The sequence below is a fragment of the Crocodylus siamensis genome, chromosome 1 (assembly GCF_052110815.1).
Source record: "Crocodylus siamensis isolate JL-2025a chromosome 1, ASM5211081v1, whole genome shotgun sequence".
In the NCBI taxonomy this organism is placed as follows: Eukaryota; Metazoa; Chordata; order Crocodylia; family Crocodylidae; genus Crocodylus; species Crocodylus siamensis.
In genome coordinates, this window is record NC_143395.1 from 58,674,436 (window position 1) to 58,694,549 (window position 20,114).

Sequence of the window (20,114 nt, forward strand, 5' to 3'; positions counted from 1 at the left end):
AGTGCCAAAAACACCCCAACCTCAACCCATGCCTTGACTTGGTATGCCAGGGTGTAGCAAGTGAGCGTCCTAGGGCCATTCTCAAATGTAGTCCTGCCCACTTGCTTCTGGGCAGCCACCTATCCACCTCATCTGCCATGCCTTGATGTTCTTGATTATCTGATGTTAATCAGGTAGAAGGCTGCCCTTTACCTGCCCTGATAATAAAGGCCTATGTACACAACTCCGACCTTCCCTTATTGTGTCCCATGCCTCGCAGATTTTTCAGGGCCTAACACCCAGGCTTAACAAGTTTCCTTAAACTCAGGGCCCCATGGCCCCACGCTAGGCTCCCAGCCCCATCTCTGGGCCTAAAAGCCCCATCTCCAGGCTTCAAGCCTCTCACTGGCTCTAAGCCCCGTCCTTAGGTTCCAAGTTCTGTCCCCAGGCTCTAAGCCTCTCACTGGGCCCCAGGCTGCTCATACCAGACTTCAGTTCCTTCACATCAGGACTAGGGCTCCAAGCCCCATCCCATTACACTCACACATCATTATCCTAATCCCTTCATCTGGGAACTCCCCTGTTAGCTCCCCAAGGCTTAGGACCCCACCACCCTGGAGCCTTACTCTCAGCTCCATTGAGGCCTCTGGCTCATCTGCAAACCCATGCACTACCACAAGTCCTTCCACCTGGCCTGGGCCCTGCCTCAGCGCTCACAATGAACCTAGGCTCCCCCTGTCCAGATCTCACTACCTACCAGGGATGTGGGAGCTGGGGTTAGAAGGTGCCCCATACTTGCCTTTAACTGGGCGGTACCTGACCTGGCAATACTGGGGGACTGTTCCGCCACAGACAGTCCCACTAGGCCACCCATCTCCTGTACTGCAGTTTGTAGTCATGCCTGGGACCATGGGGCTTCCTCCTTCCCCATAGCCTCATCCCTTACCTCTGAGTTGTACAGAGCAGCAGCTCAGCCAGTGGTGCCTCTCCGGCTCCTGGAGGCAGACTGCTTCCCTGCTGTTCAGGGCCTAGCCCTTATATATAACAGCTGGGCCCTGTTCCACAATCAGGCATCATTGCCTAATTGGGATAACAGTCAGCTGCCTGGCTGCTGCCCATGCCCATGCCCCTGTGCTCTGTGCTCTGTTACACAAGAGCAGACGAGGGGGAGTTGTGAGGGGTCCAATTCTTGTTTCTGGCGCCGGGTGTATGGACACCTCCAGGCGGACAGTAGGGTAAGGGCTGGGGCAGCACAACCCTGGCCCCTCCTCTTAGCATCAAGCCAGGCAGGGACTCTGCAGACCTCAGTGCAGTGTTTTTCAACCTCCCAGCCACTTGCCATAGCCCGCCTGGACTCTGGGCAGGCCTCTGCCACCCTCCTTGGAACTTGGGCTGCTCGCAGCAGGCAGTAGGAAGGCTGCAAACAACTGCACCAAGGTCAGATGAGTCCCAGCAACTCGTTGCTGAAGGCAGCTGCACATGAGTCTCCAGATGGACAGTGGTGGAGGTACCAGGTTTGCAGTGCCCAGCCTCTTCCCTCCCATGTGCCCTTAGGCATGCGTGCAACTGCTGCCAGGTCTCAGCCTCCAGAGCCCAGTGCAGCTGTTTGTGACCTCTCAGCTGCCTGCTATATCCAGCCAGATCTCTGGGCATTTGCTGCCTGCCATGGAGCTCTGGCTGCTTTCAGCAGGGTGTGTAGCCTCCCGGCTGCCTATTGCAAGCAGCCCAAGCTCCATGGCCAGCAGCAGCTGCCCAAAGCCTGGGCCAGCTATAGCATACCAAGCAAAATGGCTTAGCATGCCATGGTCTGGCATGCATGCCACGGGTTGCCGATCCCTGTTTTATATACTTTTCCAGACAGTGGTGATATATAGGTTCTTTCTATTACTATGAAAGAAGCTTTTACTTTAAGCCAAAGATATCTTGCTGAAAGTATTAAGTTCTATTGGCTTTCTAAAAGCTAGATGAAATTGCTCCTGAATGAATGGTGATCTATGTGTTCTGTTAGGTGCACATTAAGTTGATCAGATTAAATGTTTAGAGACCATTTAGTGGGAAAGGTCAGTGATGTGTAAATCCACGCAAGGCTGTTACTGGGACCTAATCTTACTGTGGAGAAAGCCCTTTCTCTTGCAAGGCTTATTGAATCAGATATTAATAATATGAAGATGCTTGAGCAGGAGTTTCTTAGCCCATGGAAACAATTTATACTAGACAGGGCCAAAAAGCTAAGTTCCAACAATATAAATGAATTTTTAATGCTCCCACCTTTAGCTAAAGCAACATTGCCATGCAAACCAATAATAATAAAATTCAACAATTATTTTTTACTGTGGTTCTCAACGTGTGGCTGAAGCATTTCAAGGCACACAGTTCAAGATAAAAGATCTTTATTGATAGAAATTTGTGCAGGATGACATGTACCGCTGTGCACAAAGGAACCCAGGGCATGTAGTGCTAGCTCAGTAACAATAATGAGTGACAGAAGCAGTTCCATATTCAGGGATCAAACTAGCTTTACATGGCAAACCTGGTTTTAAAACAAACCAAACAATTTCACTCCCCCAGAAGGAAATTTTACAAAGCAGGATACTTCACAGGAAAAAAATTGAGTATGGTGCCCTTAAAAATGTCCATCAATTAATTTTTTAAAAAACATTCCTAATCTTTTTTTTGGCTTATTTTATCTTCAAACATTTTACTATGGGCTCCAAAATTGTTTGGCTTGTTTGCCCTTACTAAAGAAAGGTGTCTTTCAGATTTTCAGGAGGTTGGAGGGGTGGCAGAGGATGGGTGAGTGCAGGGTATTCAACTGGTGGCCTGCAGGCCCTGAGCCATCTGAGCCACTGCCACATGGCAGGGGTCTGAAAACCACCTGTCAGGTTAGGGATGAGCTACAGTCACTGTTCAGGGTGCAGGAGCGGGGAACATGAGCCACTGGTGCTGCCCAGGATGGTGTGGGCCCACATACTACTGGTGTGGTGGCAAGGCTGCCCCTGCCGTGTGTTGCCTGCACAGCGTGCAGCTTGGGGACCACATGTACGCTGGACAACCCTGGGCTAGGGCCATATGTGAAGAATTATAACTATATCGTACAAGAGGAGCTGTATATAAACCAAATTAACTAAGAGCCCACTAGCATGTTGCTATGCACAGGAAGCCTCATCTTCCAAATGAAAAATGAGCTGTTTCTAGCTGAAGGTAGACATCTTTTGCCATGTTACTCTCTTACAGTTGGAGCAAACATACCAGCTCCTGACTTGAGAGAATTGGGCCAAGATGAAGGAATGTACTGAGCAGAAGTTTGTGGGGTTTAGTGTGCATATGTTAAGAAGTGCCAGTTTTAGGTTCTCTCACTTTCCCTGTCCACTATTTTCTGGTACCTGTACCTACAAGCCCCGGCTACACTTCATCCAAAATGATTGAGAACTAGAAGCCTACACAGAAATGTGGAGGGAAGGAATTTGGAGAGGCGTGGGGTGGGGGGCAGGACTCTGAGGGCCATGTCCTTGAGGTTTGGGGGCTGGGCCATATGGAAAGTGCAGTGTGGTACTATGCCTTTCTATCACAAAACAGGGAGTTCTGGGGGAGACAGGAGAATGATGTGGCACAGGTGGGGAAGGAGATGGTTGAAAAGAGTGTGCATGGAGGGATACAAAAGAAGTAGGAGGAGGCATGGAGCAGAATTACAACAAACTTGAAAACACAATGTGTAAAGCTTGGAAGCCAGATTATGTGGTTCACCAAGGTCACGCTGCACTGTTCACATGGTGCAAAGTAAAACAAAACAGCAGTATAATCACAGGGGGAAATTCTTACCTTGATAAAGGAATTTCTATCCCTTCCCTTCCCATCTCTGGTGTAAGAGGGAGGACAGAGCTCAGCTAAGAATCAAAATCAAAATTAATCTTTTTTTACAATGGTTATTACTTTCCTTTTAAAAACAAGCAGCAAGAGATTATTTAATGGGTCTAACCAGATTGCCACTTCATAATTTTTATCCCTTATTGTAACTTCACCCAATTTGTACCAGTCACACTCTTAACTTTGCTCTGGGTTTGTAAGTATGTACTCATGCAGACAGCACAAGATAGGGATAAGGAGGGAATTTCTTTACTCACAATTTGCTGAGGCCAGAAATAACCCAGTCCTGGAACAGGATGTTGCTTTCCTGAGCATACCTTCATTTGTACACTTAAACTTCAGCAACATGTACAAAACCATTTTGTACTACACAATGTGTCCCTTACTGAATGTTTAAATAAATGAACTCACTCCTGGGACTCCACCACAGTCTCCATCAAATCTATGGAGGGACCTTGGAGGTTATAGCACTGTACTGTAACTAATCTGCATGACAATTGCAATTTTATAACCCTCAAACTGATCTTATCAGACCCCTGTGGTTTCATACACTGTTTATTGGTCATGCCGTGAAACAACATGCAGTATAAACTATTTTGATGTCCTGTTATCTTGAATTTCTCCTATTTTTTCTTTGCCAAAAATGTGTCTCCTTACTCAGTGATGAGCTAGTTCTCCAAATACAGCAGCCTTGACTATTTAAAAATAATTGCCAGGATAGAAGAACAAGTCTATATTTTCAATGAATCACTCTCATTTGTTGTTAAAGTAATTTATTCAGCGATCAGGATACCATCTACTAGGATGGTTCCAAATATGCTGATGATGAGGAAAGGGGAAAGTAGAAGAAAATTGTCTTTTGATCACTTCATGGGACTTGCTGCAGATAGGCTTTGCACAGTTGATGAGTGAGAAAGTACAGATTTCTGTGCAAAGATCACTTTTATTGGCCTCCTTACAATTTAGAGTGACTAACTAAAGTAGTTATTTCCCATCCTGGTTTGAAATTCCAGACAGTGGGAGCAGTGAGACTTGAAGAAATACCATTTACAGTGCCTGTCATCTGTACCCTGCCTTCTGTTCCATGTTAATCATTTCCTTACAGCAAAAAAGAAATCTTTTTTTGCTGCGAGCCACTAACTCAAAGCATTATTTTTCATGCTTTTTCCAACAGCAGTAAGTCAATTTTCACCCACTTCACTTTCTTAGCTCTAAAAGCACTAAATTGTTTTGTACCTGGGGAAGCAAAAAGTATATACAAGCAAGTGTCTGGTTTTCTCCACAATGACTATTAATACACTTCCCATGCAAAGTGTGTTATATACTTGAGAAAGTGGAGACCTTTTGGCTAGAGTGACAACATCTGCAAAAATCAAACCATGTCATGTATCCAAAGAATTTCCTGAAGGTATCATGCCAATTTTACTAGAAGGTGATGATTAATCAAACCTGTCTGGCATCTTAGCAGAGAGATCAGGTTCCTCATAAGAGAGAAATGCTTTAAGCAACCTCCACTCATAGCAAGTTTTTCTAGGACTAAGAGCCTAAGCACTATTCAGATGTTTTTAGTAAAAACAAATTCAGAGTATTTTATCTTGGGGTTTTTTTAAAATTTTGCACCTATTGGCCTTAATTCAGTGAGGTTGCTGAACACTTCTAGAGACATACTGAGCACCCCTGACACTGTGTATCTCTCTGAATTGGGCTGTTTATGCTAAGACAATGCCAGTTCATTATGACGTTGAGCTATTTGGTTATGACACAGAAGAATATTTGACTATATCAGGTATCATTGGGTGAGTTGAGGGGAGGTCAAGTTACTTTTGAATAATCTGAAAAAATCCAATTTGGGTGGTGTTCTACCATCCTTCCTCATGTTGAATAGTACTTTATTCCATTAATAGTTACACATATTGCAGTCTAACACAAACTTTATTTTTATAAATTGTAATGTAGACACCTCAGTCATAAAACCTGGCTTCTTCTAAAGTCATTAGGCCAGATCATAGCATCTGACAAAGTAGGTTGTTGCCTATGAAAGCTCATGCTTCTCTGAGTTAGCTCCTAAGGTGCCACTTTACCCTAACTTAGGCCAAATAATAAATTCATTATTTCCACTAGTGCAAGATCTGTCCCATTAAATGATAAAATGGTGTACTTATTTATCTTTCAGTAGCTTTATGCATTTATTTCCAATTAAAATTGTAAATGACTTGATACGTCAATTAAGTGAAGAGCTCAGTTACCTGCCAACTTGCCATTGGGGTTATTGGTGCTACTAACTTTGTAGCACCTAATATGGACAAATTGGGCCAATAAAAGGCAATAAAGAAGATTAAGAGACTGGAGACACTGATATACAAGGAAAGATTAGGAAAATTTAAACCAGGTTTTCCCCTGTCTTTAAGACACCTCCATCCCCAGGGACCTTAGTGAATTATAATGCACAATCCAAAACTATGTGGTACTTTTCTTGACAAGGTACACACAGACATTACATTTAGGTCAACCTAACTAGGGTGATCTAAATGCCAATCTGTGTAGACATTTATGGGGTTTAAATTAGGCCAAAAATGGCAACCCTAATCTAAGTTCACTTGAGTAGGTGAACTAACTTAGATCAGGAATGGGTTAACCTGCTCCACAACTCTAACCAGACTATTTTTAGTCCTCCTGACCCTCTCACCCCCAGATGGACATGCCAAACCATACCCTTGCGAATTCTAATGCCCCAACCCTTTGATCCTAAACACCCCTTCCCCCACCCCAAGTCACTTCCAGTGGGTTTCTAACACAACTCCCAGCACCGGCAAACATCTGCACATGATAATTTTAGTCTATGATCATGCAGTTTAAAGCAATAATATACCAGGTGCAGTGAACGTTTGTACCTACCTTCTGAAGAAACTTGAATTACCTTGTTGTTGATGATAAAAGAAAAAGATTGCTTGTCACCTTTCTGTAGGTCCAGAAATCAAAGAGCTCCAAGCTTTACCTTTTGTGAAAAACATTTTTTTGCTTAAGTTGCTTAAGTAACATAGGAGTTCAACTCCCATTTTCAGAAGTGGCCATTGCACTTAGATTGCTTAGCAATGTAGGCCCTGATCTACAAGGGCGTTCCAATAACTAACTTCTAGGTGCCGGGCAGTATCTATAGTTCTGAGCCATGTCATGGCTTCCTTTATGGTGCCTGGAGAGACTCATGTTTGTTAGTATTGGATCTACTCTGAGCAGGGCACTATCTCAGCTCACCAGACCCTCGCCATCAAGAGCCATGCTCTGGCTGCCAGCCAGGCTCCATGCAGCAGGATCACCACTGCTGCATCCCTGGAAGGCCCCCAGGCCTCTGGGTAACATTGCTAGAGCCATCCCAGTGCTGGCCTCAGCATCCCGTAACCCAACCGGGGTAACCTGCTCTGCACCAGAGGGCGTGTGACACAGGCATTCTCTGGGGACAACTAGCAGTGGCACAAGATGTACCTTCTCTGGAACATGAGCACCTTAGTGCTACTGAGAGGCACGTCCCTCCCCTTAGGATTCACAGCCCAGAATAATCCCCTGAAGATAGGTATCTGTAGCTTTTCCATCAATAAATTGGTAGGAATCACTCTTGTCTCCATATTACAGGTTTTGGCAATACCTGAGTCTCCTCTGCAGACATTAAAACCCACATTTCTCATCTCACCAAGCCATAGGTTGTTCTGGGGTGGAGACACTCCCCTCCTCTTGAAAACATTTCACTTTGTATAGAGCAGTATTTCTCAACCCATGGGTCACAACCCAAAAGCGGGTCACAAGAATATATGAAAGGATCATAAACAAACTTTAAAAATGGGTTCTCCTTTAAAGGAAAAAAATGTGGGAAACTGGCTTTTTCCTTATAGGCTGGCAGAGTTCCAGTCTGCAAGGGGCTGCTTAGCTCCCCATACTCGGCACACACCCTTCCCTGCCCCACACACTGGGGGCTGGGGGCAGTGGGTCAGGAGTGAGAGGCACTGGGTCAGGACTGGCCATCAATATATACAAATGGATTGTGGTACAAAAAAGGTTGAGAACCACTATATAAAGTATGCTACACTGCACTATACCTTTCTGAGGAGGGACTCTCTGGAGTACACCTCACCCATTCATGTACTGTTGCCCAAACCTGGATGTGAAGGGATAAGGATGCTGCAGAAGAGCCCCTGCTTGAAGCCTCTCTCAAGCAAGAAGTCTCAACAGTGACCTCAGGGGCACCCCCAGAACAATTTCTGTACCATATTTTCAGGTTTGGCATTTGCAAGTAGAAGTGGGTGTGTGGGGCACGCTTGCAAGTGTCCCTCCCTGAAAGCAGCAGAGAAAGGTTGTAGGCAGGGCTGTCCCGGGGGGTGGGAAATTGGGGTGACCGTCCCAGGCCCTGTGCTTTGGAGGGCCCTGCATAGCCAGGTGGAGCAGCGGCAGCGTGGAGCTGGGCAGAGCAGTGGCTCCATGCCTAGCCACTTGCTACCCCCTCCCCCCTCTGCCAATGGCAGCGGCAGCTTCTTCAGGTCTGGGATCAGAGCAGGGGTGGGGCCCCATATGGGCTGATTTGCCCCAGGCCCTGCACCCTGCTTGGGTCACCTCTGGTTGTTGGAATACTATTTGAGACTCACTGAGCCAGAGAGAAAACAAGAATGCGTACATCACTCTAGGTTAGTAGTTAGGGTACTCACCTAGATAAGGAATCCTGAGTTCTTGACTCTCTTCCAAGTGTTGTTTGTGTATTGTATCTCCTGACTCTGGTGATATTTTTATTCCACTCTTCAGAGAGTTCCCATTTACTTTAGGGAACACTGAAGGTATTGTGCTCCCTTGTGAGCTCTGAGTAAGATTATACATCTTCTAAGAAGCCCCACATGGAATTAATTTTTTAATGTATCATTTCAGATTTAATTTCAAAGGATGGATTTTTCTATTTTGGATGCAGAAACTCTTGTAGAGCCTAAGAAAAATGGAGCTGAAGTGAATATCTTTCTGCTTGTGCCTTAGGCAGTAGAAACAGTAGGGTGGCCCTGTTACAAGACAATTACTGTGGAGCCTGAAAAATACAATGGGGAACCCTAGAATAGACATGTATACCTCGCTTCCCCAATTTTCTCGACAAGGTAGGCGATATGGGACATAGGGAAAGCATTGAAGGCCGCTAGTGCATTCAACTTTCAGAAGTCGTTGCACAGGCAAAGTGACCCACTGGGTTTGGCCACCGGTATGACTGGACTGTGCCAAGGACTTTGAGAAGGCTGGATAATTCCTTGCTTCCTCATCTTTTCTATTTCTTGCTGTACTTCTTGTTGTAATTGATGAGGTATAGGCCTCCATCGTTCCCTGACTAGAGTGCCCAGTGGCATTCTGATCTCATGTTCTATTCCTCATGCCTGTCCTGGGGTTTCTTGGACTATGTCCCAGAAGGGTTCTGTCATCCCATTCAGTTCCCACCGTTGCTCGGTGTTCAGATTTTCCCCCAGCTAAACTTGCACCCTTTGTGTTGTTTCATCCCCTAACTCAGGGAACGGGGGTCCCAACTCCTCCCCTGCTTCCTCTTGTTCCACCATCCAGCCCTGTGGTGCCCTCCATTCTTTGAGGAGGTTGATGCGGTAGATTTAGCACTCACAGCGGTGTCCAGTCTTGAGCACCTCATTATCTACCGAACTTACCTGACAGGTCACTTTAAATGGGCCTTGCCACATCGAGAGGTGCTTACTCATCAAAGCTGGAAGCAATACTAATACCATGTCTCCAGGTTGGAATGTCCTGGGTTTCGTTCTCTGATTATACTGGGTCTTCTGCCATTCTTGCGTGACTCAAAGATTCTGGCAGGTGATTCACTTGGCCTTATTTATGCGATCTTGTAATTCTCATAGATACCTTTCTGCCATCATTCCTGGTCCCACTGGCCTTTCCCACTCTTCTTGGACAGTCTGTAATAGACCTCCGGCGCTGTGGCCATACACCAGCTGAAAGGGTAAGAGCTGTATGGACTCTTGTGGTGCACCCCGCAGAGCAAATAATAGTGGGGTTAATATCGTGTCCCATCTACATGGGTCCTCTTGTGCACAATGCCTGAACATCCTTGTGATGGTCCCATTAAGTCTCTCCACTAAGCCATTAGTCTGGGGGTGGTAAACAGGAATTTTTAGATGGGTGATGCCCAGGGTGCTGCAAAGTGCCTTCTTTACACCCAACATAAAATTTGTCCCCTTGTAGGTGAGTATTTCCCACAGGATTCCCACACGGGTGATCCACTTTAGGAGTTCTTCTGCCACCCGGGTAGCCATAATGGACCTAAGTGGAACCACTTCCAGAAAACGCGTGGTGTAATCCACCAGGACTAATACATATTGGTACCCTCTGTGAGATTTTTGGAGGGGACCCACAATGTCCAGCACTATGTGGGAGAATGTCATCTCAATTATTGGCATAGGTTGCAAAAGTGCCTTCTGAGGTCTCCGTTCCTGGGCTCTCTGGCACTCTGGACATGCCGCACCCCACTTATCCACATCCTTTTGTAGATGGGGCCAAAAGAAATTCCAGACCAGTCTCGCCCTTGTTTTGGGACACCCTAAATGGCTGCCTGTTGGGGAATCCTATGCCAATCTCCAAATTTGCCAGTGGAATGGGGACGGGATCACTAGCTGCCACCTCTCTGCCGTCTCCTCCTGACCCCTCTGGACCCAGTACAGCAGCGCCCCCCATTACCTCAAAGTCAGGGTGGCTCCTGGAGTCCTCTCTCCTGGGTCCTTGGTTACTAGCTGTTGCAGCTCTGGATCTTCTTGCTGTGCTCGACGAAACTGCACTGTACTTGCTACCTGCTCTATGTCAATGCTGTCCCGAACAGGTCCATCCTGTGGGGAGGCTTTTTCTCCTACCCAGCCTTCTCCTTAATCGCTTTCTCTCCTCTTTGGTTGTTCTTACATACTCTAGCACTGTATAAAATGGCCCCCACTCTCAGCCTAAAATCATCTTGTAGGTCAGTGCTGGAGCCAGGCCGACCCTTAGTTTGCCTCGGAGCTCCGTTACTCTAAGGGGGAGATAGAAACTCTGGAAGCACGTCTCGCCACCCAAGATGCAGGTCATCACTAAAGGTCCGGCCTCCCTTGCCCTCATTTTTGGGGCCATATCTGCATGGAGTAGGGACTGTGAACATCCCATGTCCAGGGTTGCTTGCACTGCCCGATCCAGGCCGTCATGACCAAACGTTCCCAGCCTCCCTCCTGTCAGATAGTACCAAAACTACAATCTGTGGGCTCACCTCAGTTGGCTTCCCTTGTTCTTTCTCTAGGCAGGGTGGATGCTGCTAATCCGTGACTTATTTTGCTAAAACCCAGTCTGCACTCCCTTGCGATATAGCCGGTATGGCCACAATGATAGCAGACTACACCCCTCATCATCCCCTTCTGAGGCCCTATCCTCGTTTCCTCTTCTCAGGTCATGCTCGCCCCTGACTTCACTCATTCTCTGAGCTGGCAAAAACCTCTGTGAGATGGAGGGCTTCTTCACTGCTTTGTGGTTGGTGTCTTCTCACCCATACTTGAATGTCCTCCTCCAGGTCCCAAAGGAATTGATACAACAGGACCTGGTCTATGACCCCATCTCGGTTGAACCAACCCACGGGAAGATATTTATTCAGCATGTCTTGCAGGTACTGTAGTAAGCTATGAGGCCTCTTGACCTCCTTTGATTTCTGGGCTCAGAAGGTCTGCCTATGGCTTTCAGGTGAAATCTCAAGCTGGTACAAGATCGTGGCCATCACCGTATCATAGTTACGGGCATCTTCCCTCGACAGCACCTGGTCGGCCACTTGAGCTCAGTCTACCACTAGGGCACCCAACTGGTGGGCCTGCTGAGTGCAGTCTAACCCAGCCTGGAGGGCCGTCCTCTCAAACGCCTCAATGTAGGCCTCGGGGTCGTCATCCCGCATCATCCATGTCATCTTAAACAGGGCAGCATTACACTGCATCCACTCCTGCTGGTGGGCACCCTGCAGCTGTTGTATTTCCAGCACCTGCCCTATCACCTGGATGGCTTGCGTCAGGAGCTCCATGTGGGCTACTGCCAGCACCTGCATGTCTACTTCCACCCAGGTTGGGATCACTCTTCCGCTAGCGTAGTAATTTCGATTCCCAGCCAGTGCACCACTGTGGCATCTCTAGTGGATGCTGTCAGTACCACACTGCCCCCTTGGTCGGGGTCCACCAACTCGCCTGCAGTGCTTGTTGTTACCTGAAGAAAGGAGGGGTTCAGTGGTATTCTTCTTCCCCATCGACCCAATGACAGGGGTACTCACAGCAGTGCCGTGGTTTTCCTCAGGGCTCTGCCTCCCCTACACCCCGTCCACTTGCCAATCACTCTGGTGTTCTGCTTGTGGTCCCGCCATGCCCAGCAAGCCCCCTTTTAAAGGGATCCAGTGTCAGCTTCATCACCAGTCAGTTGCCTGTAAGTTAAGGCACCTGGAGCCTCAAACCCTGATCCCAGAGGGCTGAGCTCCTGTTTTCTGGCGTACTTCCCCCACCAGGGGAGAAGAACACTCCTGTGAGCTTTGAAATTAAGGTGGCTAGGGAAAGATCATCCCCAGCCTGAAGCAGGACACTGCTTCCCCTGTCTTGGATGCAGGAGCAGTGCCTGCAATGCTGCTATTGCCAGCCTCCGGACAAACCAGTTTATATGTAATGTCTGTCCCTAGCCCTGTTGTGTTACAGATTTGAACCAGTTTCCAGTCTAGTTTATGTGTAATTCTTGTCCCTAGTCACAGTAACTTCCTTGAGTAAACAAGATCTTACAGTTCTACTTTAAACAGATATATTTAAACCACTGAAGAAATATGCAAGGACATTATTATTTCCCTCTGTGTGGTTTTTTTCAGTTGATCTTAAACCTGTTGCTGAGCAATTTAAGTTAGGCTGAAATAAAACTCATGAAACTTAAATAAGAGTACTCCTGCAGCCTTAATTATATCCATTTAAAAATCACAAGAGTGAATCTCTTTTGGCTGGGACACTGTCTTCCAATAGGGTGTGACTTAGAAAAAAATTTCATTGGTGAAAAGTTTATTTAGATATAATCTAATAGAAGTCTACTTAGGTCCATTTTTCCTTTGTCTTTGATTTAGTTTCACTGAAATCTGGTTGTCTTGAGGAGAATCGTAATGGTATTATTGAAGTTAATTTTGCCTATCTTATGAGTTTTGAGCATGTAGGTTGAGTACCATTTGCAGTCTTTTCTTATTTATTTTTAATTGTAACTATGCTCTTTTTTTACATTTTCTTCTTTATTCTTTTAGAACTAGAATATGGCCTGACTCTCCACCACTGTATAAAGGGAGGAAGTCCATGCATGAAATCACCAAAATCACAACCCTTTTTTCTACTTATACAATGGAAGGGCTGCATAGCACTAGCTGTAGCTACCCTAAAGCTGGTAGTGGCCAATGGCCCCCCCTGCTACAGACTGATTGGGGTAATATGTATAAAGTGGGCATGTTTACACAAGACACTAAATGTACAGTAGACTAATTCCGTTGTGCATTAGTGCACCATGGCAAAAATTGTGCTAAGTGCTGTTGCGCAGTAGAATTAGTTTGCTGCACATTAAGTGTCACAAAAAGACTGTATGCCAGTCCTACTGCACAGTGAACCAGTTACTGTGCACTTAGTACCTCATATTAGAGGTACTAAACATAATGCTCACTAACAACAGTGTATTAATGCATGTGTAGATGCGCCCAGTGTTGCCAACCTCTTGCCATAGTAAGTTATGAGATTCTAAAGTTATGAGATTCTAATCAGATCTGGAGCCATACCTGTTTTTCTGATATAATCAGTTGGTGCATTTGGCTATGAATAAAAGGTTGATGGTCCAAGTATAACCATGGATTGTGCTTTATGGGTAAGACCAAATGATTTCTAAGGTTCCTTCAAACTGTATTAGTCTGTTAGTGACACAAGACGTTCTAGCCCATACCAAAACTTCAAACTCCTTGGCGAAAACCACCTCTGAATGCCTGCCTTCCTATTTAAGTGGCTCATGAGAAAAGGAAGCCCTTCTATCGCCCATTTCTCTACCCCTTAGGAGCCTAAGGAGTTGTCAGCTGTGGAAAGAGGGAAGAGAAAGTGCTCAACAGCTCATGATTGCCCTGCCCCCTTCTATCTACCTTTGAATCACTCATGGTCTAGTTTGTCTTCTTCTCATCTCTTCCCTCTCTCCTCACCATCATAGAACTGCAGCCAGGGTAGGGGAAAGAGAAGGAAGAGAGCAAATACAGAACTGGAGCACTCTTCCCATAGGCTTAGGAAAAGTGACCATACTGCAGCTGTCACTGTCATCTTGTAAGAAAGAAGAGTAGATAAAACAGAGGTGTGCTACAAGGGGATAGGTGGGAGAGAGTGAAATGAATAGCTGAGCAGAGGAGTGGATATCTATGGGGTTGGGCATTCTTTATCTGACCTCACCCTTATACTTCATCAAGCTTTGGACAAGTTTCATAGGACTAGATCCAAAAAAAAGACTTGGGCATTGTGGTCCTACGCATTAACTTGCCTAACTTTGAAGTGCTTGCCTCCTGAACTGGAACCCATAGTCCTGAACTAGGCCCTGAACTCCTTATACATTTTAGGGTATGTCAATAACACTTCTGTGGTGCTTCCAAGAGCTTGCTGTCTCATGACTGGAAGAGGGTGTTCTTGTCACGAGTCCTGGAATGCTCCAAAAATATATATACAGATGACACTCAGCGCAACCTGGTCCAGCTTTACCTCCTGGAGGCTGGGAGCACACTAATCATATGCTACAGGCTGAGAGAGGGGGTGACAGAGGGATTCTGGGTGAACTGTTTGGGGCTCCCATTTGGTGATATTTGCCAGACATTTAAGGCTGGTGAAGATACAGGACTCAATGGAAATGGGAAAGAAAGGCATAGTTCAGTTGTGGGAATAAAGAAGTCAAAATGTATGTAGTGTAGTGGCTCACCATAACTGCAAAAGAGTCAGCACTGAGGTGAACTGTACTTAATGAAAACTATTTTATCTTCTTCAGATGGCCTGTAGTAATCTATCCTTATGCTAAGCTCCCATAAGCATTTTTTCCAATATGGGTCACGTATTTTATGGCCATACCCAGCATTGGCTGCATTTAATTAAAATTTCAGTTTCTATTACTGAGCATATGCTGCTTTTCACAGTAGTTTAATGATAGACAGTGTATTTGATGAGGTTTTCTGAAATGCACGTATAAGATATGGGACTTTTCCCCCCCATCATAATTAGAGGGAAAAACCTCATCTTGTATTCAAGTAAATATGGTAAACTATATTTGTAAGACTAAATGGTTCTATTGGACTTGTAACACTGAGAGAGTTCTGTTTTCTCTTACCATTTTTGTCTAACTTCATTATAATGTGGCTATGAGGGAATGGTTCTATAGGGAAATGTTTTAGATCATCTGTTGATGTATATAGTGTTATGCATAGAACTTGAAAGAACCCTCACAAGGCAACTGGTTCCTTCAATACTGTCCCTTTTATTGCAGTTTTTAATATTACTAATTTATCTAGCAGCTTTCATCCTGAAGGGTCTCTAAATACCTTTCATACACTACTCTTGATCACACAGTCCCAACTCAGACAGTGACTTGCATAGGAAGAAGAACATCAGGAACATTCCTGTCTTTGTCAACAACTCCCTTTACTCAACTCATGTACGTATATGTGAATGATTGGGGTATGTACATTAATATCTTCTGTAATGTATTTCTTTCAGACATCATTGTTCTCATCGCTTCAATAGCAGTTGTTTCTGCAAAAACTCAGGGTAACATTTTTGCAACATCAGCACTGAGAAGTCTTCGTTTCCTACAGATCCTCCGTATGGTGCGCATGGACCGAAGAGGAGGGACTTGGAAATTGTTAGGTTCAGTAGTGTATGCACATAGCAAAGTAAGTACCCCTGCAGTCCAATTCATTTATCTTTCACCTGAGGTAAAAGGGGGTCAGGCTTTATTACACATCAACTCTTCCATAGTAACTGCTGATATGCATACCCCCCTGTAGATGAAAACCAAACTTCAGTAGCTTTGCCTTCAGTGAAAAAGGGCAAGTTGCCATGGTTCGGCTTCCTTTTACTGCAGGGTAAAGTCCCATCCCATCCCTTCTCCTGGTCCCTCTGTCCCCCTCCCCCAATAAATTGTTTTTATGTCAATACCCTAGTCAAGGGTATTAACTAGTTAATTAACTAGTTAAAAAGTTAAAGAAATGGCTAACTTTTAACTTTAATTAGTTTTTAAAAAGGTTAATTTTAACTTTTCTTAAAGTATAAGTTAAAAGTTAAAAAAAATTAAATCCAGCTTTCCCAGAGTTTTTCCTGACATAGCCAATCTCTAGGACTTGCATAGAATGATATTTCTTTATTGAAATACTAGGATTTCTTGTTTGAGAGTCAGAGAGTAGTGTGCCTTCCTATGACATATGGTCTCTTAAGAACTACAAGTCCCAGAGTTCCTTAGTTCATACGGGCATTTCCTGTGCATTTACAGAAGTCAACAGGGTAGCCAGTTGGCTGCAAGAGAGGGAACAAGCATTCCCTTATCTGCCTATATAGAATGATTGTTCAGTAGTGGGGGCTTAGTCTTACAAGACAAAAGAGGAAAATAGTCAGGTATAAATTCTGAAATGCAGCTTTTCTAAAGTTCAATAAGCATGTTTAAACAGTTTCTGCTATGAGACTGAACATTCTTTTTCTCATTTAAACTGCTTTTCTCATTTCAGTCTAATTTTTTATTTCATACACTTTCATTTTTTCTAATTCAGATGCATTTCATACACTTTTGTTACCTTTTGAGCAATACAAATTGTAACAGCGGAGGTTTTTTGTGGAAACAGCTTACATTTGTTACCTGGCTATGAATATCTCCTTTCTGTTATTCTGGTATACCTATATGATGCATTAACTTTTACAAAGTACTTCACATGGAGAGGGTGAGAAGAATCTGACATTACATAGGTATTGGTAAATTGTTATTCTGAAAACTGTATGACAAGTATAACATTGTTTTCAGCTAAAGCAGGGTGAGTTCTGAGTAAATTAGTGTGCTTCTGTGGGTTTATGGAAATGAAACCCACTTATTGCATTTGAAAATGAAAAGTGATGCTAACAGGCAATTCACCATGTTTCACACATTGCTCACTAAGCAACTTAACTTTTAACTTGTTACTCTCTTTTTAACTTACCTTTAAACTAGTTGAAAGTAGAAATACTTAACTTTTAACTTAACTCAAGTTAATTTTAAAGGTTTCTAACTTTTAACTTTATCTAGTTACATTTTTCATAAACTTTTCCCATGACTGTTAATTGATTACTTCAGAGGATCCAACATAAGCCTAAGGGAAAAAATATTATCAGATTCTAATAAATACCTGAAACTTCTTACAGTAATGTTGGCTGTGTTGTCTATTATTAATATGCATTTTTTCAGGTTCAGCTGTACTTTTTAAAAATAAGATAAAACATCAAGCTGTTTTATTACCAGTCTTATGCTGCTGTAATTCCACTGAAATCAGTGGAGTTACATAACTCTTTCAGTGAAGTGGTTAATCAGTGGTTGTTCAGAGGCTATTTATGACAAAAAGGAGCAATTGATTTTTAAATGCTAAATGATAGTACATAGATTGTTAAATGTATCTGTTTAATCTTTTTAATAGATATTGATCCTTACTTTCTTTTATCTAGGAACTAATCACAGCCTGGTACATAGGATTTTTGGTACTCATCTTCTCATCTTTTCTTGTTTATCTGGTGGAAAAAGATGCAAATAACCAGTTTTCTACTTACGCAGATGCTCTCTGGTGGGGCACAGTATGTATACAAGCTAATTTGAACTAATTAACCAATATATCAGATTGCATTTAAATGATGTTATATTACCATCATCCTGATTCTCCAGCACTCTCTACCTTGAGTAGTTGAAAAATGTATGTAAATTCTATCATTGTAAAATAGTAGCATTTTACATCCACTTTGTGCGGTTGTAAAACCCCTGATTTAATAAAGCATTTAAGGACTTGTTAACACAAAATTCCCTTGCCTCTGCTTTGGTGAAGTCTGTGGATCCTAAGGACATGCCTAACTGCTTTCTGAATGTTGTAGGATTATCATATACTCAAATGTTTGGCTGGATAGGGGCATGATTAACCTCACAGGTTATGGTGATAGAGAATCAGAAGTAGATATTGCTTGAAGTTTATTCCTACTTCTTCCTTTTGATCTTAAATCTGGTGAAATCTCACCAGATTAGCTTTGCTTACATGATTTCTAGTTTTTCTGTTTCCACTGGGATGAGAAATACAGAAGGCAGTGAGGTATTCCTTGGCCCATGGCTAAGTATTCCTCAGGCAGCTCAGGGAGGCTTCCATAACACTAACAAGGCAGCTATTTATTCACCGGATCTAAGAGAATTCCCAGGTGATGTAAAGCAGCACTCTTATTCCTGTTGATGCAGTGAACACCTTGTGCTCCAGAAATACACAGCCAGTACCTTTGAGATCATCAATGCTGACATAACTTAGAATGCCTTTGGGCTGCATAAGGTAAGTCTGAAGACTAAACTAGCCTCTGACCTCAGATCCTGTGCTGATAGGATTTCAGCTAAACCTCCAGGTCTGGTTCTGTCTGTCTTTTGCTTCAACTCTTGTTCCTAGTCAAAGGAAAACAAAGGAAAACAAAACAAATGTCCAACTTCTTTTGTACCTTATAGATTGGTCTTTTTAAGTTTTGCTTGTGTTCTGAGCAAAGGAGCAGGTTGCTTCCTGTTACAGGCTGTCAGACTTTTTAGTGGACATGTTCCTTGACTGCCTGCTACACAGGCTGCACACCATGCTTCACTGTGCCACGCCATGTTGCATGGGCCTCTCCCACCACACTGTGCTGTATGGCCTCCCCATTGCACCCCTGCTGCATTGCATGGGTCTCCCTTTGGGTGCCCTCACACTGTACCATGCCGACCTTTTGGCTCTTGCAGTCCCAGTTTGGCCCAAGGAGTGGGCAAAAGAACCTGGAGGAGTGAAGGGGAGCCCAGAGACTCCAGTATGAGCAGTAGGGGGCATGGCACCTAGAAAGAAAGCCCGGGGGCCACAGTTTTCTCTCTGGGGCTGCCTGCAGCTTCTGAGCCAACAATTGAACAGCTCTGTCCTATTATACAAATCTGTTCACCTATCCTAAGATTGTATATTCTACATGTGCTATCCATCCCTCCTTAGAGTTGTCTTTTATGGCGATCAGTGTATAGAAATGCAAGCTTAGGATATGCAGAACCTAAAGTATATATCAGTTGCATATGATTGGTTACAAAAGCTATGGAACTGTTTTGCCTAATGAGATTTGTTGTGAGATGTTCACACCAAGAAAAAATAAAATATTTTAAGGTTTGATCTTGTAATCCTAATCAGGAGAAACTCCCATTGAATAAAAGCTGTGAACTGTTGGGCGCTAACAGATGTGCAGCTCCCTGCTGTAACTCATGGCTTTTCACATTCACTGTTTGGTCAAAGGGATGAGGGGGATCAAGCTTGGGTGGCCTCCAATTCCCACCTCCTCCCCTCCAGCACAGGCTGGGTAAACCACAGACCAGAGCTCCCTCCCCTGCCCATCCCACCTCCCACCATCCTGCAGACAACACTTGGGAGTGGGGCTGGGCTGCATCAGACCACCCACAATTAGTACAGGGACAAACAGAAGTTAATGAAGGTGCTCCACGTTGAAGCACCTTCATCTAAACCCTCATTAAAAGAGGATTAATTTGTCACACGATCAGGCACTTTTAAACTGCTCTCTATCAAGGCACAACTGTAGAGAGCTTTCAAGGGGCTGATCATGTGACAAATATCACTTCTGTAGTACCCATTATGTCAAAGTCTGAGACATCAGCAAAAGTTTCTCTAGTTTAATTTAACTGAAAGCAGAATTTGGTTCATTCACTGAGAGTTTGACAACTTTAGGATTGTTTTATTGGTTTCATAGTTAATACTACAGTGTGGCTCTAGCAAAATCAAGCCTCACTTCTGATGTCAGACCCAAGTAGGTCTATCTGAGCAGATCTAACTGCAGGTTTTTGTAATTTTCTTGATTGCTTCCCACTGAACAATATTTTACAAGGAAAAACATTGTCCAAAATGGTGGCTTAAAATACTTTGTATACTGTGAAAATGAAAATGGATGACTCATACGCTGGATAGGTTCTGCAAACTGAGAAAACGGGAGTTTTTTTCTTGG

General features: G+C 44.1%; 1 protein-coding gene across 3 annotated transcripts in view; it reads left to right on the forward strand.

Annotated features, from left to right (window-relative positions):
- Positions 1-20,114, forward strand: part of KCNQ5 (potassium voltage-gated channel subfamily Q member 5) — a 622,372-nt gene that overhangs the window by 510,521 nt on the left and 91,737 nt on the right. For all 3 annotated transcript variants that reach the window (XM_090034927.1, XM_090034921.1, XM_090034933.1), the window contains 2 exons: positions 15,612-15,787; positions 17,577-17,702. In XM_090034927.1, the coding sequence (XP_089891053.1) occupies positions 15,612-15,787; positions 17,577-17,702 (302 nt within the window). The remainder of the gene's footprint in view (positions 1-15,611; positions 15,788-17,576; positions 17,703-20,114) is intronic.